The sequence below is a fragment of the Plecotus auritus genome (genome assembly GCF_963455305.1).
Source record: "Plecotus auritus genome assembly, chromosome: 3".
In the NCBI taxonomy this organism is placed as follows: domain Eukaryota; kingdom Metazoa; phylum Chordata; class Mammalia; order Chiroptera; family Vespertilionidae; genus Plecotus; species Plecotus auritus.
The window spans coordinates 204476400-204503865 of record NC_137772.1 but is presented as its reverse complement, the minus strand read 5'-3'; the positions used below and the strand labels follow the sequence as shown (position 1 = coordinate 204503865).

Sequence of the window (27466 nt, the reverse complement as noted above, 5' to 3'; positions counted from 1 at the left end):
TGTTTTTATTATTATGATATCCCTAAAAAACAAAAGTTTCATTATGTACATCCAAAATACTGAAAAATGTGTAAGAGGGGAAATCCAGATTATCTGGATGGTTAACACAGTCATTTTTGCACTCAATAATACATTTCCAAAAATGTGGTATGAAAAAAATAATTTAAGAACTTTAGCTTAAAAACAATCAATTTTAAGGGTGGGGGGTGGTGTAAGAAGACAGGTCTCAGGGAAGTTAGAAAGGAGTGGAGAGTCTGTGTTCCTTGGAGTGGTTAAATAGGACTTCTCATTCATTCTATGAAGATCAAAATGAGCTCTATGTGGTCACTTTTCTTTTAATCACACAATGTTCTGGTTCATCTTAGAGAATATCTTGCAGGATTAACACTGATTCTCAACCAGGGTTGATTTTGCCTTGTCTTAACTGTGAGTAGAATGCTACTGGCATCTAGTGGGGGAGAGACCAGGAGGCTGTTAAACATCTGTCAATGGCCAGGACAGCCCCTCACAATAATAATTATCTGGAACAAAATGTCAACAGTTTTGCTATTCAGAAACCCTATTCTATAGTGTGGCTATCAACCGATGTGTGCTAATGATATAATGTAGCTTTAGAGAGGAATGGTGCTTATGGTTAAGTAGCCAAATTGATGGGATAATGCAGGGCTTAGTGAAAATTGTTTGGGGGAATGACTTGGGTCCTTTTCCTTATTTCCCCACTGTTTTTAAATATCTCTTAATAATTCTTCCAAGATTTAATGATCCACCTTCTCTTTTCTTTGTAACTGTTCTGTTTTCACATTGGCCAACTGTCAAGTGAACCTGGAGGAGAAGACTATTTGGGAACCACAAACCTGGGTGGAGGAGAAGCCCCCATAGGAATTCTGTTGCTTTATGATCCACTTCACAATGTACGATGCAGAAGTCAGGTCCTCTAAGCTTGGGGCAGGCTGGGCAGTGAGGTGAGCCAGGAGCACATAGGATGTCATCTCCACCTCAGCAGAGGGAGCCTGGGGTTGGTAAAAATACCCTTCTGGTGCCCTGGTCTTTTGAGGTCGTTCCCAGTGGACGGTGTTGTCTTAAGGGTGAGAAAAAGAGAGAATTATAACTATTGGTAGACAATAAGTGAACATATATTCATATCATATGGAGTTGAAAATAATATAGAGATGAAGTAAGGACCTCTCTGTCATTTCCATGAGGAACTCAAGTTTAGTCCTCTGGGCCAAGACTGAGAATGTTGTTGGAGGAAGAAGCATAGTGCACACTTGTTAATCTCTTAAATGTTTTTTTTTTTTTTAATTGAAAGAGAAATGAGACAGAGAGAGTTTTCTTGCTGTTTGTGATATTTCCTGGGAATTGGAGTATGAATTGGATATAAAGCCTACATTTTACACTCCTCCAAAGAGAACATACAGATGGCCAATAAACATATGAAAAGATGCTCAACATCACTAAGCATCAGAGAAATGCAAATTAAAACCACAATGAGATATCAACTCATACCTGTTAGAATGGCTGTCATCAATAAATCAGTAAAGAAATATTGGCAAGGATGTGGAGAAAAGGGAACATTCATGCATTTTTGATGGGAAAGAAGATGGATGCAGCTACTTTAAAAAACAGTATGGAGAGTATGTACCCAAAGAAACCCAAAACTCTAATTCAAAACAATATATGCACTCCTATGTTCATTGCAGTGTTATTTACAGTAGCCACTATATGAAAGCAATCCAAATGCCCATCAATAAACAAGAGGATAAAAAAGCTGTGGTATACATTTGTACATAATGGAATATTACTCAGCCACAAAAAAGAATGCAATTTTACCATTTGTGGCAACATGGATGGACCTAGACAGTATTATGCTAAGTGAAATAGTCAGAGAAAGACAAATATTGTATGATTTTACTTATATGTGGAATCTAAAGAACGAAGTAAATGAACAAACAAAATTGAAACAGACTCATAGATACAGAGAACTGACTGATGTTTGCCAGATGAGAGGGAAGTTGGGTGGGGGGAGATGCTGAAAAAAGTGAAGGGATTAAGAACTACAAATTATTAATCACAAAATTGTCTTGGGGAAGTACAGTACAGCATAACGAATATAATCAATATTGTAATAACTATGTACGGTACCAGATGAATGCTTGAAATATCAAGGGGACCACTTTGTAAAGTATATGATTCTTTGACTACTATGCAGTACACCTAAACTAATATAAAATAATATTGAATATAAACTGTAATTGAAAAAAATGAAATCTACCGACTGAGCTCAGAAGACTTTTGTAATAATCTGGCAAAAAGAGATAAAAACACTTTGAAAATGTTATTGTACTTTCTTTAGTATGGCTTTTTGTTGTACCTTCTTTTCATCCAAGTATGTAGGTACTTATCCTATAAAATATATATTTGTTTAATATATTGCTTTCAGCAGGTAGGGATAAAATTTCATAATTTACCTGCAGCATTATGTATGGTATAACATATGCAATCCCAGAGAATATATTTTTATAAAAGGTGTTTTGACCTCACAACTTGGCTAAAGAATTACAGACAAAGCTTGTGGCTTTCAGCAGGAATATATTTTGCCTTATAGAATTTGTGTAAGTGGAAGGGGAACTTTTTTTTAACCATTTGCTCTCACCTTCTTTCACAGCTTCCTCATCCAGAGAGTTCAGTATTTCTCCCCTCCTATTTTGGTTTCCCGCTAGGGCAAAAGCATAGGCCAACAATGCCTTGGTGTAGCTATGGCTTCCACGGGGCCCCTCCTTTGCTGTATTCCAGGCAGATTCCAGGCAGGGTAGGGCCATTTGAACAACAGAGTTCTGTGAAGACAAAGAAGTGCTCATGTCAAACTAGGGTAAGTAGAGGATAGAACAAGTTCTGAGTTGGATATTGCTTGACACATGTCATTCATGGTATTCAGCCAGCCAAGTAGACAGCCAATATCCACTATATTTAAACTGAGAAACACTTTAAATTTCTTAACTTTATATTTCTCAAAAAATAAGGCCAGAGAACATGTGTTTTTAGGATTAGTTTTGGTACATAGTCCAAGGGCATTATTGGGCAAGTATAAATTGCCTTTAATGGAATTGACAAAAGAGCTCATCTAGCTGAGAAATGCCTCATCATTGAGCAAAATGAAAGCTGGACTTGGCTTTTAGTACAGTGGTGTTCCAGACATCAGGACTGTAGTTCGCATAGTAGGAAGTGGGACCGAGGTGAGTCTTACAGTGACTGGAAGACCACTCTCCAGAAGAGCAATAGTGATGTAGACAGAGAGGGTCACTTCGTCTTCTACTCCTCCCTGTAAATGAGAGAGAGAGAGAGAGAGAGAGAGAGAGAGAGAGAGAGAGAGAGAGAGAGAGAGAGAGAGAGAGAATATTTTGATTAATTGTACTTCTAAATTTTAGTATGTTTTCTGGTCTTTAATGCAAATGGTCTTCAGTAACTTCTCTATCAAGCAAAGTAACACCCTCATGCAAAGTGCCATTTCTTTTTTTCTTCTTTTTTTATAATTTTCAGGTTTATAACTCCTTCCTTGATGCCCTTTCACATTACTTAGGACTTCATCTTTGCAATTTTCCTGTGCCTTCTTTCTCCTATCACTCTTGGAACAATGTTAATATTGATGTATCATGAGGTTCAGCATAAGTACTCACAGTACTTCACCTTAATGGCATTGTTGAGCAGTGACCCAGAATTTATGAAGCAGCCATTCTCCTTCTGCCTCTGGGAGAGCCAGACCAGGGCTTGGGTAATATGTGCTTCATCAATGAAGATGTAGCTTTTAGCCTGGGCAAAGGTCTGCAGTACAAAGGCTGTGAGCCTGAAGGGTGAAGAAGAGCGGGGTTCTAAGACCATTTATTTTCATGCAGCACCTTAATGCTCTGTTTTGCACGCATAGACTCCCACTCTCCCCAATTCACCCCCACGAGAATCAAAGAGCTATTACTGAGAGTTTGGAAACTTTTTCTGTTAACCTGTTAGCTTCTTTCTATATATATATATATATATATATATATATATATATATATATATATATATTTTTTTTTTTTTTTTTTTTCTGACATGTTGTTAGATGCATTACCAAGGATTCTTGCTTCCAAAAGCATCACATTAGAGATTTAGGTTTCCCCTAGTTTTCTTGGGGTGGTTAAGATATTTGCTCTCACATTCTGGACTTTCTGTATTTATTTATTTCCATTGATTTATTACTTTATCTTCTGCAACTAATATTCTATTGGGTTGTCTTCTCTTACTGTTCTGTTTTAGTAAATATTTTTCTCTACATCATCCTGCCTCTGCACTACTTTTCAGGTCATTGACTTCCTCTTGTTTTCTTGTACGGTAATATTTAATTCAGATAGATAGATAGATAGATGATTAGATGAATGGATGATAGATGGACAGATGAATAGATGAATTGATGGATAGGTGGATAAATGAAGAGATGGATAAATAAAAAAATAAATGGATAAATAGATAGATGATAGATAGATAGATAGATAGATAGATAGATACAGAGGATCATCTAATAGAAGGTGGTAAAGTATGCACTGTGAGTAATTGCTGCCATTTTTCTAGCCTGTTTCTAGCATCTCAGCACTGTTCAACAATTTATGAGGGCAAATGAGAAGTTTATAATGGTTCCTTAGCAACATGAGAAAGAGAGGCTTGGTGTGTTGATATACAAATAATCAACTTCAAATGTTCTCAGTTTTGCCATTTATTAGTTATTTATACTAGAGATATTTATTCATCCATAATGAACATCATTTCCTCTGTAAAATGAAGCTAATAGCTCCCATTTCACAGGATTATTGTAAGAATTAAATAGGCGAATAGACAGAGTGGGGCAAAATGAGGTTTACAGTAGTGAGTATGCAAAACATAGTTTATTCTTATATTATTTATTAACTAGAGGCCCGGTGCATGAAATTTGTGCATGGAGGGGCGGGGGTTCCCCCAGCCCAGCCTGCACCCACTCCAATTGGGGACCCCTTGGGGGATGTCCGACCGCAGGTTTAGGCCCGATCCCTGTGGATCAGACACCCCTCTCACAATCTGGGACTACTGGCTCTTAACCACTCACCTGCCTGCCTGCCTGATTGCCCCTAACCCTTCTACCTGCCTGCCTGATTGCCCCTAACCTCTCTGTCTGCCTGCCTGATTGCCCCTAAATGCCTGACTGATTGCCCCTAACTGCCTCTGCCTTCCTGATCATCCCTAACTGCCCTCCCTTACCGGCCTGATCAAGCCCCCAACTGCTCTCCCCTGCCAGCCTGATTGAGCCCCCAACTGCCTCTGCCTGCCTGATCACCCCTAACTGCCCTCCCCTGCCATCCTGATCTCACCCCTAACTACCTTCCCCTGCCAGCCTGATTGCCCCTAACTGCCTCTGCCTGCTTGATTGCCCCTAACTGCCCTCCCCTGCCGGTCTGATCTCGCCCTCAACTGCCCTCCCCTGCTGGCCTGATCTCACCCCTAAATGCTCTCCCCTGCTGGCCTGATCACCCCTAACTGCCCTTCCCTGCCGGCCAACTTGGTTCTGATTAGTCAGTTTCTATGCCAGTCAGTTTCAAAAGCTCCGCCTCCTAGGCAGTCATTGGCTCCTCACAGTTGACCCAGATTTGGTTCCAATTGGTCAGTTTCAATGCCAGTCAGTGTCAAAAGCTCCACCTCCTAAGCAGCCATTGGCCCCTTACATTCACCCAGATTTGGTTCTGATTGGTCAGTTTCTATGCCAGTCAGTGTCTCTGGGCCTCTCAATGGGGCCTGATCAGAAAAGCAGGGCTAATCAGCAGCTCTGGTGGATGCCTGGAGAGGAATGGAGGCACTGCTGTTGGCCAGGCCGGGAGAGAAAGAGAGGCAAGTTCTGATCAATGGCTGCCACAGAGGCTACGGATCAGACCCTGCCTCTCTCTCTGCAGGCCTCTCTTTGGGCCTGATCTGCGGTCCCCTAGGCAGTCAGTGCTGGGTTGGGACACCGGCAGTGGCCCCAGTCAGTGCTGGGTCACCACGGCAACCCAGCACTGACTTCCGGTCTGGTCGAACCTTCGGTTGTAATGGTTGTTATGACCCTGGCTCTTTATTATATAGATTACTGTTTTATTTTCCATATGAACAACTGTAAACTACTTTTTGTCCCACCCTGTATGGACATGCTTTGAACTCATAGTTGAAAGTCAAAATGATTTTCTTTTCTTACCAAGTGTTGCCCTCGTTCCTGCCATACTGATCCCCAAAGGTGCTATAGGAACCGTCTTGATGTTTGTAGTTCAGCTGCCTCTGGTAACCTGGAATAAAAGATTCAACTAACTCAAGAAGTATTATAGAAAGGCAAGATATCTCTAGGTGCAGGCTGATGGTATCCAGACTCCCCTGACGTTTGATGGCCTCATGTATAGGATCTGTCATAGTTTTATGGCTATCATCCATATGTCAAAATGCAACATTGTATCAGATGGTGGGAAACTTTTCATTTCTACAAAAATCACCATATTATCTTGATCACTGTGATATAATGTCAGTGTAGTGGGGAAAATGCTCATTACTAGTAGAGTAACACAGTAAATTTTTCTTTGTCTCACTTACCACTGACAAGATAGGCAATGGCCTTAGACTTGATCTCTGAAGTCAACTGCTGGGTTTCATTCAGATAGTTCAAGACATAGATGTTAGGAGCAAAAAGGACCATGTTTTGTTCTCCACAGCCATAGGGCATCTGCAGGAGATTCTGTGTATTTTGCATAGCAGAACCTAGTATGTCACCTGGGGAATGTGAGATTAAATGTCAGAGTTATTTAAGTTCATATGTAGCCAACATTATTAAAGACAAATGATTTTCATATTGAAAGTCAGGTACTTTATCATTTGGACAAGGGAACATTTATATTTAGAAAAAGTGAGCCTTCCAGGATCCTATATAAATAGACACTATGAATAAGTTGATATTTAGAACACAAATCCTATCTAATAAAAGAGTAATATGCAAATTGACTGTCACTCCAACACACAAGATGGCTGCCCCCATGTGGATACATGATGGCCACCACAAGATGGCCAGCAGGGGAGGGCAGTTGGGAGGGACCAGTCCTGCAAGGGAGAACAGTTGGGGGCGATCAAGCCTGCAGGGGAGGGCAGTTAGGGGTGACCAGGCCTGCAGGGGAGGACAGTTAGGGGCAATCAGGCTGGCAGGGGAGTAGTTAGGCATTAATCAGGCTGGCAAGGGAGTGGTTAGGGGGTGATCAGGCTGGCAGGCAGAAGCAGTTAGGGGCAATCAGGAAGGCAGGCAGGCGAGCAGTTGGGAGCCAGCCGTCCTGGATTGTGAGAGGGATGTGGTAGGATCAGGCTTAAACAGGCAGTTGGACATCCCTCGAGGGGTCCCAGATTGGAGAGGGTGCAGGCTGGGCTGAGGGACAACCCCCCCCCCCCCCCCCCCGTGCTCAAATTTCATGCACCAGGCCTCTAGTATACAGATAAAGTGTATGGTGGCAGTTCTTTTGTCACAAGTTCTCTAGATGCACGATAACTCACCCAAAACTGAGAAAGATGCTCTGGCAGATTCTTTGACCACATTTGGTGGGAGCTTCAGGGATAATTGCTCAGATATTTCAGTACCTTTGGAAACAAACGATCTATATGAAAGGATGGCATCTGTTATAGTAGTATAATCTAGTGCTTAGTAGTGTGGTTTTAGAGCCATACTGCCTCCATGATACTGGCCCTGTCCCTTACTAGCTATGGTTCTTGAACAAATTACTTATCTCTTCCTAGTTTAACTTGCTTATGTGATGACTCAGTGAAACAATACATATAAAACGTGTGAATTAGAACAGCCTTGGTAACATCTTAAATCTCAATGCATGTGAACCATTATTATTATTGTTATCACATTTAGCAATAGCATTATTATGTCTCCTTGAGGAACCCTGTGTCCAAGGAATAAGAATCTTGACTTATGATGAGATTACCTTTAATACTCCAGCTTTTCTTGGCACTACACAACTTCCTGAGTCCCTTTCCCCTCTCGTTTTACCATCTTTTGTGTTGCTGTGTGCACAGTAGCTCTCTTAAAGAAGGCTAGGAGCTGATGAGGATCTAGAGTTTTCTGAATTAATTGTATAATTCTCTGATTTTGTTGGTCTCTAATGTTATGCCTTAAATTGGTCCTTCTTAAATGTTAAGAACAGTGTTTTATATACTATGAACATAGATCTAGTACTAATGTGCCAGTATAATTTACAAGCCACAACTGTTTTTTTAATGATATGGTAAAATCCTGATGCAAAGTGAAGTTCTTTTTTTCCTATGGAAAATAAGTTTTTAGTAAGATGAGCAGAAAGTGCCATATGCTTTATTATTAACTATTTCAGAGAATATTAAATGTGATTCAAACTTGTCATGACTCTGCTTTCTTTCTACATAGTTCTGTGGCACTCTAAGCTTTTGCATCCTGCCTCATTAATGAGCAGCCACTGGCTATGGAGACAAAGGCTGAAAGTGAATAAAGCAAGCCCTAGTAGTAGTCTTGCCTGTACCCACAAGCCGCATTAACCTGCTCTCTTGGGCTCAGAGTTCCTATTTGTAAAGTATGTATAAAAATACTTAGTATTATGCCAAATTGAATGGAACATTCTGAAAATTATGGGAGATAATATGTAAGAATATGCATTGTAACTTGAAATATATACCCTCTTGTGGCATTGTTCTCACAATGATTATGAAGATGGACTCTTACCTGAAGTACAGGCCATAGAATTGAAAGTCTTTTCTTGCTCAATACCTTCAGGCTTGGGTGAAAAGGAAAAAAAAAAAAAAAGGAAAAAAAAGGATAAGCATTGAGGTGACTAAAGGACAACCATAGATTGTTTACTTTGAAGGGTGGTGTTTACACTAAATGATGTTTAACATCCTACTTATTATCAAATTAGTGTAAATGTGTAAAACATTGAACAACAAGGGATATTGGCTGAGGAGAAAAGGAGGGATACTAAGGGCAGAGAGTCAAATGTAATATGTGAGAGAAATATATGAATCTTATAGGAGAGGTAGAGATCAGAAAAGGAAAAGGCTCCTAATAATGTTTTAAAAAAAAGCTATAAGCAATAAGTTAACAAGTTTATACAGCAAAAGTTCTCATAATATATTAGGGGCCTTGTGCACAAAATTCATGCACAGGGTGTGGGTGTGTGTCCCTCAGCCCAGCCTGCACCGTCTCCAATCTGGGACCCCTTGAGGGATGTCTGACTGCCCATTTAGGCCTGATCCCATGGTGGGATCAGGCTTAAACGGGCAGTCGGACATCCCTCTCACAATCCAGGACTGCTGGCTCCCAACTGCTTACCTGCCTGCCTGCCTGATTGCCCCTAACCACTTCTGCCTGCCAGCCTGATCAATGCCTAACTGCTCCCCTGCCAGCCCAATTGCCCCTAACTGCCCTCCCCTGCAGGTCCGGTCACCCCTAACTGCCCTCCCTTGCCAGCCTGGTTGCCCCTAACTGTCCTCCCCTGCAGGCCTGAGTCCCCCCAACTTCCCTCCCCTGCAGGCCTGATTGCCCCCACTGCCCTCCCCTGCAGGCCTGGGTCCCCCTCAACTGCCCTCCCCTGCTGGCCTGGTCTCTCCCAACTGCCCTCCCTTTCAGGCCTGGTCCCTCCCAATTGCCCAACCCTGCTGGCCATCTTGTGTCCACATGGGGGCGGCCATCTTGTGTGTTGGAGTGATGGTCAATTTGCATATTACCTCTTTATTATATAGGATGCTTTTAGGATAGGAAATTCCATTAGTCTTATGAGATTAATTCTGTATGATATTAATTATCCTTTGTTATCTCAAGAATCTCCATACTGTTTTTTATTGTTAGAGGCTCAGAAAAATATGTCAAAGTAATACAGACTAACTTACTTCCACCAATAGAGTTTTGATGACCGTGTCTTTTCTCCCAATCTCAGGGACCTCAGCAACCTTATTTCCACAAAGCTCTAGGGACTGCACTGCCTGGGCACTCACCGAGAAGTTCATATTCCCTAAAACAAAGAATGTAGGAAAAATGAGTATCCATCTTGACAGTAGTCCAAGCCATCCCTAATTGCTGAAAATGACTCTGTGCTCTGCAATCATCTCAAAAGGCTGCAAGAGGAAAGAAAGGTGAAAACAAAACAAAACAAAAAGCCCAAGGCTAATGTACACTGAGAAACCAATGCCCAAGTATAGTGATTGTGAGGCTCAGGTGTTGTGGAAATAGCAGTAGGGTACCATTGTGGATAGCAAAAAAAAAAAAAAAAAAAAAAAAAGAAGAAGAAAAAAGAGAATATGATGTAAGCAGTATTCAGGGATCCATTGTTGATTGGCAAACATTTGGGGCGGGGGAATGTCACTCACCCAGAGTTTTAGGAGTTATTGCCCAAGATAAGGTTTGCCGCTCATTTACACAGATGCAGTAGGATTCTTTCCCCTTTTCATTTTGGGCAGCCAGGAAGGCTGTAGAGGCTTGCAGTTGCACGCTGACCTATCACCCACAATTGGGGCATAGAGATAAATATTATCAGAATATGGAGAGACACTGAGTCACGGAATTGGGGCCACATGTGAGGTGCTGCACTCAATTGGGATTTGGAAAAAGACTATGACTTTCACATGTGCTTCGAGAAGCATGAAAATGGCAATGACACAAATCAAGACTGGTTATTAGGAGGAACTAGCATTTAGATTATACACTGAGTGGCCAGATTATTATGATCTCTGAACACATAATAATCTGGCCACTCAGTTTGTGTAGATATATATACATTAGAGGCTTGGTGCATGAATTCGTGCATGGGTGGGGTCCGGCCACCCTGGCCAGGGGTAGGGGACATGGGTGGTTGGCTGGCCTGCATGCTGGTCTAACTCCTGGTCGAGGGGACAATTTGCATTTTAGTCTTTTATTATAGAGGATATACACTGAATGGCCAGATTATTATGCATTCAGAGATCATAATAATCTGGCCACTCAGTGTATATCTGACATATGCAGATATTGCCTCTGGGAGCAGTACCTGTTGGTTCCTACCTGATGGTTCTTAATTCCTGTGTAGATTTTCTTCCTTCCTCCCCCTCTCCACTTCCTCTAACATATATTACATCTCTATTCTATATATGACATAGCAAATTTTGAAGGAGAGGATTCTGACCTAGAGGATATGGTGTTATAAAGGGGATAATCTCTACACTAAACTATGACATAATTTACAAGGAGATAAGCACTACAAGAAAAGTTAAAAGTACATATTGTGGGAGTTCAGAGATGAAGACTTGAAGAACAACACCAACAAAATTAAGAAAACCAAATTTTGTACCAGCACCAAGAATTTTCCCACCAAAGAGCCTATCTTGTGTCAGGATTTGGCAAGATTCAGGAAATAAAAAATAAAAAAAAGGATATATGGATTGGAGATCTGTGGTTTTAGTACCTGTAGCTAATATATCATTGTGTTATCTTTCCGATCATGTCTCATCTTGCTTAGCACTATTTATTTGCAGTGCTAGCAAATAATTCCAAGAATTATCCATAGTCTTGGAAGCAAGTCAGGAGCTGAATGACCAAAGTTCTATCTACCCTTTCAATTCACCCTCATTTTTCTTACCCGGATGCAATCGGGAAGGTAGTTTAGGACAGTAGCCTTGAGTGTGAAGGCCTCTCCGCGGATCACGGAGTAGGGCATTGTGAGTTCCACAAAGAAGGGCTGGAAGGCTCGGAGAGTGGTGGGAAGAGAGAAACCAAGTCCAGTGTCATTGGACAGGCAGAAGGCCCCTGCCTTCCACTCAGTGATGGTATCAGGGACTGTTACTCCTACTTCAGCCAAGCCTGATGAGCTGGTGAGGATGGCAATAGGAAGAACAGAGAGTAAGCAGGTGAAATGTCTTTTTTCAAGTGAGAATCAATATGTGTAAAGGGACTGTCAAGAATGAAATCCATTAAAGGGTTCATGTGCGAGTGCACATGTGGACACTAGATTATATACTGGGGACTGAGGTGGGAAAACAAAAGGGACTAAATGGTGTCTCTTTCCCTTATCTGCCTATGGCCACATCACACATGCATGTATTTTAAATAGAACTATGTGAATATGATTCAGTTTGGTCCATAAGCTGTCCTCACTATGGTTCAATCCCATAAAGCATATTTAAGATTCATGATTCAACAAATAAACCATCACACTTATGTAGCCTGATTTCTTTATGTCCAATCTTGTTTATGCAAGACTCCTTGGATGGAATTAGGCAGTATAGAAGTTGAATATTTTTAGCTTCCATGTCTATTTTCTGGAAGTCTTCGGAATAATCATTTTAGACTTGTTGCGCTGAGAGACAATTATAGTAGGAAGCCAATACAAGAAAAGTGTTTTTCTTAGGTCTTGCATAAAAGGGTAAGAGGTTAAGACAATTATTTAGAACTTTTCAAAAAGGTTATCTTCAAATTGAAAATGCTGGAGGAGTCACATTGCTTCACCCAGGACAAAAAGAGGAGAGAGATGTTACTTACTCCACCACGGCCAGCTCCCAGATCCAGGTCTCAGGGAAATAACTCCGCACCATTTCAGAGACTGGCTCTGGACTTGGCATATTATTTTCAGGTATTGCAGCAGGTGCACCAAGTTGAGGAATATACGAACTCCCTACAGCTCTTAAACCTAATAAAATAAGATAAAATAATAATCTAATTAAGGAAAAAGCATTCCTTTATTTCATGGTGCATGTGTAAGGCATAGGAGAGCAAATTTTCCATTTTCCTGCTCTGATTGTCTCCTGAGAGTTGTAGAACTTTGGCGATAACTTGTTGAGTCCACATTCTTTGAGCAGAAAGGAATGTTTTTTATAGGTAGAAATTCCATGTATGTGAATTGAGGCTGGAAGTACAAGATCAGTTGCAGATGATTTTATGGTTTGTAGGGGAAATGGCAGGTTTTCAAGGTCTGAGAGTACTGTTTCCTCCATAGAAAAACTGAGCAGAAAAGGTAAAACTCTCTTTAGATAACACGAGTGGTGGCTATATTGGAAATTGTTTGAATTACCACTGGAGTGAATAGAATTTAAGAATATCAATAAGGATATCTGTGTACTATATTGAAGCTTGTAAATTTATTGCTCTTTTGATAACAAGGCTATATTATTAGATTTTATTCTATTTATTTTATGGAAAGAAGAAATGAAGAATTCAAGATGCCAAAAGAGAGAAATTTCCATTTGGAATAGCTCTATGGTCGAGACAAAGAGAATATTACAAAAGGGAAAGGGTAGATAAGTTCTCACCTTAGAGCCTTTGAGAGGCAAAATAGTGTAATAGTTAAAAAACGTAAGTCTGCAGTCAAAGTACCTGATTCAATTCCCATTCCCCCATTTACTTATTGGCTGAGCTACTTAACTTTTCTGGGTTTAGTTTTTCCATTTCAAAAATGATGATAACCACAAAAAAGAAATGGTAATACGTGAGGTGATGGAGTGTTAGCTAATGCATCAGTGGTAATCGTTTCACAAAAACATATCAAATCAGCACATTGTACACCTTAAACTTACGCAATGTTATATGTTATTGATATCTCAATAAAGCCAGAAAAACAAAAAAGGAGAAAATGGTGATAAAAATACATCCCTACCTTAAAAGATTGCTATAAGAATTAAGGAAATCTATCTATCTATCATCTATCTTTATTCTATCTATCTATCTATCTATCTATCTATCTATCTATCTATCTATCATCATCTGTCTATTATCTAATCTATCTACCTTTCACCTCTCTCTTGAAACATAATAAGCACTCCATAGGTGTTTTACTGGAGTTGCTTTTTATGAATGCAACACTCTTCTAAATAGGCATTTAATTGGCTCTCTTTCTTTAAATCTTTGCTAAAATTTTACTCTCTTGGTAAGACATTCATTGGTCACCCTATTCTCTATTTAATTTCCCCCTTAGAATTTATCACCTTCTAATAAACTATGTAATTTACTTGCTTATTTTGTTTATACTCCCTTTATGCCCATTAAAATGTAACTTTTATACAATTGAAGATTTCTCTTCTCAGTATTTGTTATATATCCACAAAGTAGGTTAGTAAGTATTCAATCAAAATTTACTGAACACATGAATAATAATTTTCATATTTATAACTTAGTTCTTACCATTTCAGGCACTAATCATTTCTATCATTGCCCAACATGACTTTACTACCCTGTTTGGATTAACCTTCTGCCTCATTCTCTCTCTCTCTCTGAGGCTCTAGAGACAGTATTAAAGTTATTTTCTCCATATTTACCGTTTCCTGACATCAAACACGGAAGTTGCTCGGTGACATCCCAAACAGTCATGGGAATGAATGGATTTATGTTCTTCAAATTATTTTCAATAACTTTCACAAAATATTCCAGTTTTCTAGCTCTTCCATTGCTTCACATACCTGAGTAATTTATATCTACTTATTTCAATCTTCTTTGTGTATTCATCATATTTTAGAAGTTTTTTGTTTGTTTTGTTTTGTTAATCCTCACCTGAGGATATTTTTTTCTATTGATTTTTAGAGAGAGTGGAAGGGAGGGGAAAGACAGAGAGAAACATCGATTGGTTGCCTCCTCGCACATGCCCTGACCAGGGCTGGGGGCCAAACCTGTGCCCTTGACTAGAAATGGAACCTGGAACCCTTCAGTCCACAGGCCGATGCTCTATCCATTGAAGCAAACTGGCTAGGGCTAGAAGTTATTTTTTTCTGTTATATCATATGCCTGAAGTTCTTTTCTTATCAACTTCCAGAAAATTTCCTTCTGCCTCAAACTTTTATGGTTTAAGCTCAAACTTCTTTCTGTGTAATTTTCATGTTTATTTTCTTTTTCCTTAATCTCCCTCATTTATAAAGCATCTTAGTTACCTGACAAAATATTTCCCATCGCTAAGAAACTGTTTGGAATTGGTGCTATTTTTGAAGGTTATATTTGGAGGAAAACATGGTCCTTTCAAAGTGAGCTGACAGCCTTGTTTTCTTTATGATAGGGCCGGTTTATAGATAGATATTAATATCACATGGTTCAATGTGATAGGCTCAATGTCAAGGAACACAGAAAACAAATGTTAAACAGTCAATATTCTTAATTTGTTTTGGTACATAATATTTATTTTATTGGGATTTTGAAATGCCCTAGCGTGCCTTTAGTCACATTACTTCAATTTATATAATGAAGGATTTGAGGCTTAGAGAAAAGGCGTTACAGGTCCACTTCACGAATGGTACCTCAGATTCATAATCCCAAACTCAAAAGATGTTAATCTTTATTAGCAGACTAGTGGTCCAGTGCACGAAATTCGTGCATAGGGCGGGTGGTGGTGGTGGTGTCCCTCAGCCCGGCCTGTATTCTCTCCAATCTGGGACCTCTTGAAGGATATCCTACTGCCGGTTTATAGGGATTGGGCCTAAACCGGCAGTCGGACATCCCTCTTGCAATCCGGGACTGCTGGCTCCTAACCACTCACCTGCCTGCCTGCCTGCCTGCCTGCCTGATTGCCCCTAACCACTCTGCCTGCTGGCCTGCTCACCCCACAACTGCCCTCCGCCACCAGCCTGCTCACCCCCAAATGCCCCCCCTCGCCAGCCTGATCACCCCCAACTGCCCCCCCTGCTGGCCTGCTCACCCCCACTTTCCCTCCCCACTGGCCTGCTTGCCCCCAACTGCCCCCCTGCTGGCCTGCTCACTCCAAACTCCCCCCCCCCTGCTGTCCTGATCACCTCCAACTGACCCCCACTAATGGCCTGCTCACCCCCGACTGGCCCCCCTGCTGGTCTGCTTACCCCCAACGGCCCTGCCCCCTTCAACCTGATCACCCACAACTGCCCTCCCCTCTTAGCCTCTAACTGCTTCTACCTCAGCCCCGCCACCATGGCTTTGTCCAGAAGAATGTCCGGAAGGTCTCCTGGAAGGTCTCTCAGTCTAATTAGCATATTACCCTTTTATTAGTATAGATAGACATCAAGGGATATTTTGGAGAAAGGGATAGCCAGAATACCTTGAGAGAGGGATGAAAAAGGGTTAGATAATAGGCTACAAGTGTACCTGGGGATTGGACAGATGTTTTAAGGGGAAATTGAAGGTCCTAGAAAAGGGCTGCTTTATTTGATGTTTTATTCTGGTGTTTTCTGGCCCTGGATTATGAGATATTTCTGCAATGTTTACACTGTTGTTTTTTTCACCAGTGAGGCCTTTCTCTTCCTTTCTAGTCTTTCATATATAGCATATCTATGAATGTATTTTCAGATTCTATAATTAGAATTATTCTCTTTTCCCATTATAAATTTTGTCTTTCCTCTCTTATATACATTAGAATCTTGAATTTCATATGATTCTGCACCCTAAAGTATCTGACTCATCTAAACAAACAAACACTCCAGGCAGTTCAGGCCATGTCATTTACCAGCTAAATGATCTCAGCAAGAAGCATCTTATCAGAATCTTTGTTTCTCTATGTATAAATGAAATAGGGCTACATTATGTATCTCATTTTACCTTTTTCTTTTTTTACAAAGTAATATTGCTGGATGTGACACGAAAATAAAAGCAACTTTTTTTTTTTTTTTTTTTTTACCTCCATATGGTCTGGGCATTCCTTGAGGTCCAGCTAGTACAGGTGTGTGAATCATTGAACATGACCTCTGTTTTTGGATTTTAGAGTTGGTGAGCACCTTTAATCCCATACCCTGTAAAAATGATTAGACTGCATGAAATACTTTTTCCTTAGAATTAACTTATTAATTCCAATGCCCTTAACGTTATATTAATTCCATGGACATACACATACTCAAGAAATATAGAATGGTAAAATTACAGTACTTTATGATTTTTTAGAACTGTATAATTGAGCATCTTTTTCTAATAACTAAATATAACTAAAAATATCTCAATGAAATGTCAGGTTAAACAATTTCTTCAAATATATATATATATATATATATATATATATATATATATATATATATATATAAAGTTTTACTAACATTCAAACTTTCATAAGCTAGTACCTTAGTAAGTAGTAAGGAATTTACCTTTAAGAAGTTATACATATCTTCTTCATCATGAGTTACTGAGGGAATATAGAAGACTCTTCCACTAACATTAGGACTATAAAGACAGTTTGCTTGTTCTTCCTCCTCCTGGTCCAAATTTTCAGGGAAATAAGTGAGGTCCTTTACAGGTAGCAGATTATATACCTGTAACAGTGGAGAAATTGAAGACAGAACTCTTACTTGCTCTTGTTTTGAAATATACAGTAAACTGAGAAAAGTATGATAATTATCCCTTTCCTAAATATCTTCATGTTGTTGGTACCTTAGAGAGGTTAAAAATTTTGTGTTTTGAACAGTTTTTTTTTTTTTTAAGAATTTTACTTTATTTTCCCCATCACCATTTATCTCCATCTGTACCCTCTTCCACCTCCTTAACAGTGTTTTTTGTTCTAAAAATGTAAAATCTACTTAGGAAAATAGTTCCATGGAATAATAGAATCTTAAATTACCAAGGATTAATAAAAACTTTACTGTAAAGTTTAGAAATAAAACTAGACCAAATATGGGAAGGAGATCTAACTTGCTTCTGTGTTGGATGAATAGTCAATGCTCTGAGAAATTTAGGTAAGAATTATTGCCATCTATAAACTTCTATTTCTATTGAGCTTTGTTCTTGGATAGAACCACACAGGTACATCAATGACTACATATCATCTATAGGCAATAGAACACTGTCTACACAATTGTAAACACAGGTCACTTTTAGGAACAAGAAGGATGACAAAAAAAAGAGAACCCAGAACCTACAGGATGGAACTAAGAGGCCTGGATATTTATTCCTGGTCTAGAGTAAGACTGAGTCATACCCAATAACTTCCAACATTTGCTTGGCTGGATCTCAGAATTGCTATGAACCAGTAACTCCTGTGTGCCTCCTGCTCACCCCCGCTTTTAAAAAACAGGTATGCCCTTTGACAGATGATTGATGACAGTGTCCTTTGAAAGAAGATGTGGTACATATATACCAGTGGTCGGCAAACTGCGGCTCGTGAGCCACATGCGGCTCACGGGTCGCAGTTTGCCGCTCTGTTGACTAATGAGTTTGCTGACCACTGGGATAGGGGCTTAATCACAAGGAACAACAACAGCCTGTAATTATTGGAATCGAGAGTCTAGGTCAGTGGTCGGCAAAGTCATTAGTCAACAGAGTGGCAAACCGCAGCTCGTGAGTCGCATGTGGCTCGTGAGCTGCAGTTTGCCGACCACTGATATATATCATGGAATTCTACTTAGCCGTAAAAAACATGGAATGTTGCTATTTGTGACAACATGGATAGAGCTTGAGAGTATTATACTAAATGAAATAAATCAGGTGAAAAAGAACAAGAACTGTATGATTTCACTCATATATATATATATAATAAAAGCCTACTATGCAAATCGAATGAACAGTAGGAGGACCAGTGGAACGACCAGTCACTATGATGCACACTGACCACCAGGGGGCAGACGCTCAATGCAGGATCTGCCCCCAGTTTGCAGGCCCTAGGCCAGCCAAGGCGGGTGCCAGTGGGGGCCCCCTGATTGCCTCACCAGTCACCCACAGATTGGCCTTGATCACTGACCAGGCCTAGGGACCCTACCTGTGCACGAATTTTATGCACCAGGCCTCTAGTCTTAGATATAAAACAAATAGCAACAAATGAGCAAACAAAACAAACATACAAACAAACAGAAAAATCCAAGACTCATAGATACAGATAACAGAATCATGGTTACCAGAGGGAGGGAGGGTGGGAGGAGGAGGAAGAGGGTAAAGGGGTCAATCACAAGGTGACAAAAGGAGACTAGACTTTGGGTAGTGAGCACAAAATAGAGTATACAGATGCCACAGTATGAAGTTGTACACCTGAAATTTATATAACGTTATTAGCTAATGTTACCCCAATATATTTAATTTAAAAAGCAGGAAAAGAAAAAAAAAACACCTCAGGAGTGTCCATATGCCACTTTTCACCATTGTATGTTGGGTGTGGGGGGTAAATAACTTTGTACACTTTAGTTAAAGGTCGTTATAGCTAGAAAAACTGTACTTGAGGAACTATATCTAAGGAGTATCATATGCACCTAGAACGAAGTTAAATGATGTGGTTCAGTCTTTAAGCTGTTGCTATTTTGGAATGAGAATTTTAGGGAGAAAAGTGAGTATATTTTACATGTGGGAAGATCATGAATCACAGGGAGTCTGAGCGTAGACTGTGAAGAGAGCCTCCCAAATTGCCCCCCATAATCTCTGCCTTCTGATATTCATGCTTTTGTGTGATTTGATTCCTCCCATAACGAGTAGGGCTGACATCTATAACTAATAAGGTTTTGTGGAAATGATGGTTTATGAGTTCCAGGGCTAGATCATAAAAGATATTGCAGCTTTAGCTTCTCTCTTTTGAGTCACTTGTTTGAGGGAAATCAAGCTATGAGGACATTCAGGCAGTCCTATGGAGAAGTTTGTGTGGTGAGGAACTAAAGCTTCCTGACAATTGGAGGAGAAACACATCTTGGTAGTCGATTTTCCAACCTCAATCAAGTCTTCAGATAACTAAAGCCCTTCCAATATGCTGACTGCAATCTTATGAGCTCACAAGCTAGGGCCACTGAGTTAAGTCACTCTGGATTCCTAATCCATAGAAAGTGATAACAAATGTTTTAAGCCACTAAGTTTTGGGGACAATTGTTATGCATTAGGAGATAACTAACATATTAATCTTTGTTCTTGAGTAGAAGAGCCAAGTAAGCACACAAATGAGCATGTACTCTCTATATGAGCATGTATTCTCTATATGGGCATGTACTCTCTATATGGGCATGTACTCTCTATATGGGCATGTACTCTCTATATGAGCATGTACTCCCTATATGAGCATGTACTCCCTATATGAGCATGTACTCTCTATATGGGCATGTACTCCCGATATGGGCATGTACTCTCTATATGGGCATGTACTCTCTATAGGAGCATGTACTCTCTATATGGGCATGTACTCTCTATATGGGCATGTACTCTCTATATGGGCATGTACTCCCTATATGGGCATGTACTCTCTATATGGGCATGTACTCTCTATATGGGCATGTACTCTCTATAGGAGCATGTACTCTCTATATGGGCATGTACTCTCTATATGGGCATGTACTCTCTATATGAGCTCAACCAATGTTTTCCTGGCCGTTTTCAAAGCAAGTGAGCTTAAAGATTGTTATAACTTCAAGAACCCAAACCTTCCATTTTGTTCATAATTCTTTCCTACCTCCATAACACTCAAAGCTTTGTTATGCAACTGGAACGATTATTAAATTTACATGACTAACCCTAGCCAGTTTGGCTTAGTGGATAGAGCATCGGCCTGTGGACTGAAGGGTCCCAGTTTGATTCTGGTCAAGGGCCCATGCCCGGGTTGTGGGCTTGATCCCCAGTAGGCGGTGTGCAGGAGGCAGCCAATCAATGATTCTCTCTCATCATTGATGTTTCTATCTCTCTCTCCCTCTCCCTTCCGCTCTGAAATCAATAAAAATACTTTACAAAGTTATATGATTCAACAGAATAGGGTAGACATAAAATATTGAGGAGCAGAAGAAATTCCTTCAATACAAACTGGAAAAAAAAAGAGCTTAGAATAGATTACTGTAAATAGGGAATGTAAAAAAACAAGGCATGTCTCCAGAAAAAGTACCCAAAGAGAAAATTCCCTTGTTCAAGTTAACTCCTTAATGCCCTCTTCTAACTCAAATAGAGAAATATAGTCATTGTCTTCTGTGTAATAATTATTATGCTATGAGAAGATTTTTAAAAAATTTATTTATTTATTTATTTATTTATTTATTTATTTATTTATTTATTTTTGAGGAGATGTTTTGACCTATTAATGAAATACTAATTAAGGTTGAGAAGAATTTTGGTTATACTTTCCATTCTGAAGAATGTTAATTTTGTCGATTAAAAACAGGATCATGATCCTTGACATAGCTATCTCACAGTTTTAAAATTTTATACACACAACTGAAGTTTGAGAAGTAGAAACTAGAATAAAACCCCAAAGAAACTGCAATATTACTGATTTATCTTCCAACATTGATACTTAACAATACTTTCCAAACAGCAAGTTAATTGATCCTTTTAAATATTGGTGCCTGAGGCAATGAAAACTATAAAATTTGCCAGTGATAATTTTTTTACAATGATAAATCCAATAACATATCATTTAATTGAGTTATACTGAAAAATTCAAAATATGAGTAATGTAGTTCTATATATAGGTTAGAAAAGTAGTCTCTGAATTTTCCTTTTTTTGCTCATAGATTTCTCTTAAAAAACTCTATGTTTGAAAATATTTCCTCCTAATGCCAATTATTAACCAGTATTTCACCTTTTATTTTTCTGAGCCATGTAAACCTTTTATTATAGTCTCTCTCAAGTCACTGCTCTATAAGGATAAGGACTGTGATATGTTTACTGGTATTTCCCTAGCTCCTACAACAGACCCAGTACACCGTGTGCTGCTGCTGCTGCTGCTGACGATAACAGCAATAAATCAGCATGACACTCCAAATATTACCACCATGAAATATATGATTCTAGAAAAAAGGAGAGGCTTAAAATTTTAGTCTGTGAATCATCATTCCTGACAAAGGTGTGATAGGTCATGTTCTTTTTTTTAAATTGAAAATAATTTGTGAATCATTTATTACCACTTTTACAGTCCCCAAGTACTCTAGAGACATACATTGTTAGATCCATCAAAAGTTTCATGACATGTTTGTATTAATTTTATAAAATTAATTACTCCACTGAGCAAAAATGATTTAATTTGTTTTATTTTTGGCCCACAATGATTTTACTTAAATAACTTATTAATGTATTTTCTTTTTTTAGCGTGACCTATATAAGTATTACATCTTAACAAAACTTAGCTTTCAGTAAGGTTATTGTAAAGCATGAGTTAATGGGTTTAGGTTTGATTCCTTAGAGGAATGGGTGTTATGTCAAGGAGGAGGTTGCAGTTTGCAGGCAGTTTCAGAACGACGTCTCAGCTATGTCACTTCTGGGTAAGCTGGCACAAGTCCCTCAACTGTTACAAACCTAAGTGCTTTTTAAAAAAGTTCTTTTTAAAAAGTACATATTTTTATTGATTTCAGAGAGGAAGAGGGAGGGAGAGAGAAATAGAAACGTCAATGAGAGAGAATCATTGATTGGCAGCTTCCTGCAGCCTCCTACTGGGGACTGAGCCTGCAACCTGGGCATGTCCCCTTGACAGGAATTGAACCCGGATCCTTCAGTCTGTGGGCCAATGCTCTATCCACTGAGCAACACAGTCAAGGGCTACAAACCTTAGTTTTTACATCATAAAATAGGGCTGTTACTCTCTGGGATGCTGGAAAGAGTAAATGAGGAAATGTGTGAGAGAGCTTGAGAAACTATAAAATACTAGACAAATGGCAAATATTTTTATTATATTCTTGCGTTTTACTCTCAACAGGGCCTTCTCCTTGCTCTGAGTGCCTCATGCAGCCCTTTCTAACCCCTGAGGCTGAGGGGACTCACCGAGGACGGGGAGAGCTCGGCCTCAGGCCTCAGGAGGTGCACACTTCGGTCCACTGCACGGAGGGCACAGAGCGACTGAGGGGAAGCTGTGACTCGCAGGTGGGCGTGCGAGGCTGGAAGACTTAGTTCTGGGCTGAAGCTCAAATCCACCTGCGAGACATGAAGGAACAGTCATCCCGCACTTCTGTTTGTGTCATCCTGCAGAGACCACATTTCTGGGTCATCCTGACATTCAGCTTTAATGACCATGCTCGGAAGCATCACTCAGGAAGGAACCCCTTTTCTCATCCTGCCTTTGCTGTTGAAAGGCTGTGTTGCCCTAAGGAGACAATGGAGGGTCGTTAGGAATAGATGCCTTGCTTGAATGTTAGAGGCACATCATTACCTCTGATTCATAATAAAGTTTTTCTATTTGTTCTTCAAGTTTTTGAAGCTTTTGAGTCACAACATCTGATATACCTCACACAATTGAATCAGTGGAATGGGGCACCATGGATACAAAGTTAAGTGATGTTTTATGTGGAAGCAATTTTGTGGATTGGAAAATTATTGTGCTGGCTGGCTGGAAACTTTTGGACAACTCATTTTACTTTTCTGGATTCATTCCCCCGCCCCGGCCCCGCCCCGAGGTAAAATAGGCAGTACCGATGATACCATTTATTTGTGCTCTTGTGATTTTTTGCTAAAGACACTCACCTTGTTGGCCAGACAGTTTTCAATCTCAAAACTCTGCGAATCTCCAATAACTTCTCCATTTGGGAAAATGGTAAAGAGGAACAATCGTGCAGTGGGAGCAATGTCTGACTTCACAGGGAAGGCTAAGGAAAAGCTCCCCTTCACTGGGGCACGGAGGGAATGAGACAAAATGGTCACAGGTCAGGACGCTGTTACTAGGCCTAACTTAGACCTGTGCCTACGCATTCAATGGCTTAACCTCTTTAGTGCCATTCTAGTGAAGGGGTAAAAATCAAGAGGCTAATGTCTCCCTTCACAACTTCCATTGTAGAATAAGTTCAAGTTCCTTACATCCACGCTTATCTTTACCTGATTTTATACCTTAGTTATGCCTAAACGAACTTAAATCTGAATAGCTCAAAAGTATTCTGCTGATACATACATATTTAATTAAAGCCTGATGGACTCATTTAAAAATTAAGAATAAGACATTTATTTTGTGACGAATAGCAACCATTTCTTTTAGATTTCAGACAAGAGATGATTTTCCATTTAAAGATAGAGCTGTAATTTGTAAGATAAAATCATAGAGTTTAAAATTTTTTCAAATATATGCCTTTTTTTTTTGTTGTGACGAGAAGACAACAACATTTACCATTTTAACCATTTTTTAAGAATGCTTTAGTGGTGCTAAGTATATTCACATTGCTATGAAACAGATCTCCAGGTCTTTTTCATCTTGCAAATCGGAAACTCTATACCTATTTAACAACTCCCCTATTTCCCCTTTCCCGACTTCTTGGGGACCAGAAAGGCAGTACTATGGCATTCACGTTTTTGTATCATGGGGGAGATCAAGTTTCAGCTTATAATTCTAAAAAGAGCAAGCTTCCCTCTAAAATGAGGGAAATGTCAACCCTTATATTTGTTGTGTTGAGCTAACCATACAAGGTAAGAATAGATTGAAATATTATATAAAATGGAAAGAGAAGTTATGGTACACTTTTTTTTTTTTTTTTGGCAGAGGAAGTTTTGGAGGGAAAATAACCTCTTAGTAATGTTTTGACAGAGGAAGCTTTGGAAGGAAAATAACCTCTTAGTAATGTTTTGGCAGAGAAAGAAAGCTTTGGGAGGAAAGTGACCTATTAGTAATGAAAATTGTGAAGGCTTTGTTATTAAAAACCTGAATTCTGAATTTCAAACAGATTTTGAAATAGTTCCGAAATTAATCATTTGTATCCTGATATTAAAACACTATACAAAATAGCATATAAAAAAGAATTATATAAGTAAGCTAAACTTCAAAAGGTTGAGTTAGACAATTTTGAAACAAGTTGTTTTTTTAATCTAACACAGTGAAGAGTTTTCAGTAACTCTTTAGTGGAGAACAAATTGGCAATTAATAATGTAATGATGATGTGTGATTAAAACACTTTTATTCTAAATAATTGTGATTTAATTACTTATATAGAGAAATTCCTTTCAATCATTGCCTCAGTTACTTTCAATACATTTTTTTGTGATGTGTTCATTAAGTAAATAATTAATGGAGTCTTCTTTATATTACTAGTCAGAGATTATTTCTTTTATGAGTTACGCACAAATTAAAATATCAGAGAAAATCAGATAAGTAGTGTTTTTAGATACACCTATTTCTATAAGTGTTACATACTGCATTATTAAAAGAAAGTAGAAAAACAGGCAACAAGATGGATTGAAGGGGAACCTTGCAAGCAATAGGGTCCAGATCACTGTATTGATCTCTACTTAAATATTGCGGAAAATGATATTCAAAACTGCAGCATTCTTTAATGTTTGTTTCAAACAATTATTGAAAGTGCTGATTAATAGCTTATTTTAGATTAAATCTTCTTGAATATTGTTTTGATATTAAAAACAGCCTGGTAGGGAAAGAAACCATAAAAGTAAAGAAAAATCATAGACTTGGAACAAATCCTAAGCACTGTTAAGTTTAGCACTGGGGTTGTGTGGAGTTTTGTGAAATACTTGCCTTTGTTTAGATTAATTACAAGAATGTTCATGGGGCCCTAACCTGTTTGGCTCAGTGGATAGAGTGCCAGCCTGTGGTCTGAAGGGTCCCAGGCTCAATTCTGGTCAAGGGCATGTACCTTGGTTGTGGGCACATCCCCAGTAGGTGTGTGCAGGAGGCAGCTGATGGATGTTTCTCTCTCATCGATGTGTCTAACTCTCTATCCCTCTCCCTTCCTCTCTGTAAAAAAAAAAAAAAAAAAAAAAAAAAATCTATAAAATATATTTAAAAAAAAGAATATTCATGGGTTCTCTTTTCAGTGATTTAAACCTTGATATAGGTTTAATTAGAATAGAAAATAATACTGGTTTCCTTTCTCCTAACTTATTCGTGAAGTACACTCAAGTTCATGTGTGAAGTACTCAATTTCACGCCCCCAGCACAATATGCATCCTTATAAAGAGCATAGCTCAGAGACTGCACAAAAATTACCCCCCCGCCATGATACTTAACTCTCTTCTTTTTGCAATACTAAGATTAAAGATGATCAACGTACATTTGTTGTTAGGGTTAAAAATTGAAGGAAGCTTAGATTTTAAAAAGCTTTTATTTTAATGTCAGACAGAAAAGACTAACGTGGAAAAAAAAAAGTGTGCCGTAGCAGAGTGCCTCACACATAGCAGGTAAGCAAATTTATCTGTTGACTGTTGTTGAATCAAAAAATGCCAAAGAGTTATAAGGAGGATCTTTACTTTCTTTTTTTTTTCCCCCAATTTATTTTTTAATCCTCACCCGAGGATATTTTTCCATTGGTTTTTAGAGAGAGGGAAAGACAGAGAGAAACATCTATGTGAGAGAAACACATCGATTGGTTGCTTCCGGCACGCATCCCAACCAGAGCCTGGGCTGGGAGGGAGCCTGCAACTGAGGTACGTGCCCTTGACTGGAAACGAACCCGGGACACTTTGGTCTGCAGGCGGACACTCTATCCATGGAGCCAAACCCGCTAGGGCTTTTGTCCCCTTCTTAGTGTAAAGGGATAATGGGAATGATTTCCCCATTTGTGAACTGTCACAGAGTAAGGGTGGACGTGTTGGCAAGGAAATGGGGAGACTGATTGGAAGATACTCACTGTCTCCTGGCTCTACAGGCAGAGCACGTGTTCCTGATCTGACGATACCTCCCTTAGCCATGATCTGAAATTAAAAATCAGCAGAGAAAAGAACTTCTCTTGAGCCTGACACTGTTTTCAACACCTTATTCTCCACATAACCTATTTAAAAAAATATTGATTCCAGAGAGGAAGGGAGAGGGAGAGAGAGATAGAAACATCAATGATGAGAGAGCATCATTAATCAGCTGCCTCCTGCATATCCCCCACTGGGGATTGAGCCTGCAACCCCAGCATGTGCCCTGACTGGGAATTGAACCATGACCTCCTGGTCCATAGGTTGATGCTCAACCATGAACCACACCAGCTGGGCCACATAACCGACTTTGGATTGTTGAGTCTCTGCTACAGAGAATCAACCTCCTGAAAATCAAGAATCAAAGGAATCTGGATAAGAAAGCATGATAGTAGTGCACAAATACTTTTTACATTCCTGGCCCCATTCACCACTTCTGTCTACTGATAAACTCCAAATATATCTGTGGCTTTATTCTTACCAGGTAATAGAAAATGAGCTCCTTCAGTTCCCCAGTGGCCGGCACCTTGAGTATATAGTGTGCCCTGATAGTCTGTGTTTGGCCACAGGGCAGGGTACCAACCACAGGCTCCAGGTCAATGAAACTTCCACTTAAGGAGAAAACATGTCTTGCAACGTGCTGAGCAGCCTGGTGTTCTTCTTGTAGCCATGCAAAGCTAAAACACATGTCAACTTTCTCATGGTAGGCCTGATAAAACAGGAGCACAAAGAATCAATATCGTCTTGAAGTTCTTCACTTTAGCCTCCCACCAAAATGAAGTTACAATTTTGTGTCTTCTACTCTAAAATATATTTTGCATTTCTCTTGTTTTTGTTGACCGCCAACTAAACATATTGTCAATCTCTTAATTTGCACAGATTCAAAGAAAATACTCTACAGATTTATCTCCTTTGCCCTGATTCTGCCAACTCATTACTCATTTGACTCTTCTGCAGCTCCGATCCAGAGGAACCATAATG

The 27466-nt window shown here is 39.4% G+C and overlaps 1 protein-coding gene across 3 annotated transcripts in view; it reads right to left on the bottom strand.

Annotated features, from left to right (window-relative positions):
• The window catches only part of LOC308245372 (pregnancy zone protein-like), a 49652-nt gene that overhangs the window by 5952 nt on the left and 16234 nt on the right, over positions 1-27466 (bottom strand). For all 3 annotated transcript variants that reach the window (XR_013960279.1, XM_080662516.1, XM_080662517.1), the window contains exons 12-29: positions 26967-27194; positions 26431-26494; positions 23330-23472; positions 22634-22783; positions 17077-17241; positions 16620-16731; positions 12539-12686; positions 11640-11868; positions 10396-10522; positions 9919-10040; positions 8756-8807; positions 7552-7635; positions 6610-6786; positions 6224-6311; positions 3685-3841; positions 3245-3319; positions 2654-2834; positions 855-1078 (exon numbers count right to left, since the gene is read on the bottom strand). Coding sequence is in view for 2 of the 3 variants with exons in the window: in XM_080662516.1 (XP_080518642.1) it covers positions 855-1078; positions 2654-2834; positions 3245-3319; positions 3685-3841; positions 6224-6311; positions 6610-6786; positions 7552-7635; positions 8756-8807; positions 9919-10040; positions 10396-10522; positions 11640-11868; positions 12539-12686; positions 16620-16731; positions 17077-17241; positions 22634-22783; positions 23330-23472; positions 26431-26494; positions 26967-27194 (2526 nt within the window). In the remaining variant the exon portion in view is untranslated. The remainder of the gene's footprint in view (positions 1-854; positions 1079-2653; positions 2835-3244; positions 3320-3684; positions 3842-6223; positions 6312-6609; positions 6787-7551; positions 7636-8755; positions 8808-9918; positions 10041-10395; positions 10523-11639; positions 11869-12538; positions 12687-16619; positions 16732-17076; positions 17242-22633; positions 22784-23329; positions 23473-26430; positions 26495-26966; positions 27195-27466) is intronic.